The 1,674-nt window shown below is 52.5% G+C and overlaps 1 protein-coding gene across 1 annotated transcript in view; it reads right to left on the bottom strand.

Annotated features, from left to right (window-relative positions):
* ODAD4 (outer dynein arm docking complex subunit 4) overlaps positions 1 to 567 on the bottom strand; it is a 25,236-nt gene extending 24,669 nt beyond the window's left edge. The window contains exon 1 of the mRNA XM_045299770.1: positions 397 to 567. Within this exon, the coding sequence (XP_045155705.1) occupies positions 397 to 513 (117 nt within the window). The 5' untranslated portion in view covers positions 514 to 567. The remainder of the gene's footprint in view (positions 1 to 396) is intronic.
* Positions 568 to 1,674: the final 1,107 nt, after the last annotated feature.

Below are 1,674 nucleotides of genomic sequence, written 5' to 3'. Positions count from 1 at the left end.
CGACCTCATGGGGCACAGTAGACCTGTCCCTGCGAGGGGCTGTAACTCTTTGCAGTTAGAAAGCCACGTCCAAGAAACGGGAGGAGCAGCTGGTGCTATTGAACTGCCGACCTGGTGGATCACAGCCGACTGCGCAACCACGGCGCCCCCAGGGCTCAAGTGACAAAGGAGGAGGATCTATCACTAGTGCAAAGAATGGCTACTACTAATCTGGAGGCCAGTAAGTGGGAATTGATAGGAAACCACAAAGGTGGGTGATTGGGGTATCAACCGGGAAAGAAGGACCCCTAAAACCACAGTGAGCAGCTTCGAGTGGTCCTCTGGGCATCCTCAGGACGCCGGTGTGATGGGTGATGGAAAGAAGGCATAGGTGATGGATCGGTTCAGGAGACTCACGTTGCTGAAGCTCTGGGCAGCTTTGCTGTACTCGCCGCATAGATAGAGCCGCTCGCCCTCCGCCATGTAAGAGGGAAAGGTGCTTCGCAAGACCTCGTTATTTTCTGGGTCCGGCATGGTGGCCCGGTTCACAGGCGCTGAAGCGGAGAAAGGAAGAGAGAGAAGCCTTAGAACCTCTGGGTAGCTTGTAGAAGCCTTGTCTCTTAGCAACGGGGGGACGTCGAAGTGCTTCCGGCCCCGCCCCGCGCGCCGGCGCTGACCCCAAGCCCGGGCCAACCGCCGCCCGAGTGCGCATGCGCCGGCGGCCGCTCACACGGCCGGGGCGTGATGCCCGCATGGCCGGCTGCTCCAGTGCGCAGCGCTCCCGGGAACTGTTTGCTGTTGCACGCCCCATCGGCTCGCTCCAGAAGTGCAACGTGTCCAGAATTTACGGGGAAGGTTTGCACGTAGGCAGCCAAGAAAAGCGAAGGCGTTTGGGGGCAAACTTCCAAATTGGGATAATGCCACGTGGCAAAAATATGAGCGCCGGGTGCTGCCCTTGGAGAGCACTGAGCTGAGCCCGTGTCATTTGGACGGCCTTTACGGATTCTTGCCACTACTTAAGCACGTGAACCTGTGGCAGCATGTAATAACCAAGCCTTGAATGTTCTATCTACTCAATGAGCATGCAATGAACAAGACCCCCAGGGATGTTAACTAAAACGACACGAAAAGAAGATGGGGTCTTAAAGGAGTGTATTCAAACAAGAAGTCATCTAAGCTAGGAGTCCACATGGAACAAGAACACCCGCTTGTGTGATCCAACGACGACAATAGCAAAATTCAAATCTGACGAAGGGACCCCATTGGGAACCCAAAACCCACCTGCAGAGTAACTGTTCCATTGAGCCACTGGCAGACCCCACTAGCTACAGCCTCGCCTCGCGAACAGCCTTACCAGCAGACAGAGGTCACTAATCTCGATTATGCTGGATCGAACTTGACACTTGTTCAGCTGACCTCCCTCTTGACCCAACCAGAATTTGTTCCAGGTGCAAATATCGCTTGTGTGTCCCATGACAAAAATTTTCCCCCTTGCTTTTTAAATATGTAGGGTGTGCGTTTCTTTCTTACTCATTATTTGTATTTTTATCTTTACAGTATTATTATTATTATTTTATCCTTACCACTTTATTTCGGTTTTGTTTGTATTTGGTTTCCCAGTTTGTGAAGCCCGGGAGGAGTGGATGCATAGAGATAATAACTGATGCAAGGTTGTATAGGGGATGTAGGAGTGGG

Source organism: Echinops telfairi, unplaced genomic scaffold (assembly GCF_000313985.2).
Source record: "Echinops telfairi isolate 266 unplaced genomic scaffold, ASM31398v2 ScPeMD7_7458;HRSCAF=8496, whole genome shotgun sequence".
Classification (NCBI taxonomy): domain Eukaryota; kingdom Metazoa; phylum Chordata; class Mammalia; order Afrosoricida; family Tenrecidae; genus Echinops; species Echinops telfairi.
The sequence above is the reverse complement of the archived record's forward strand: the minus strand, read 5'-3'. Positions and strand labels throughout refer to the sequence as shown.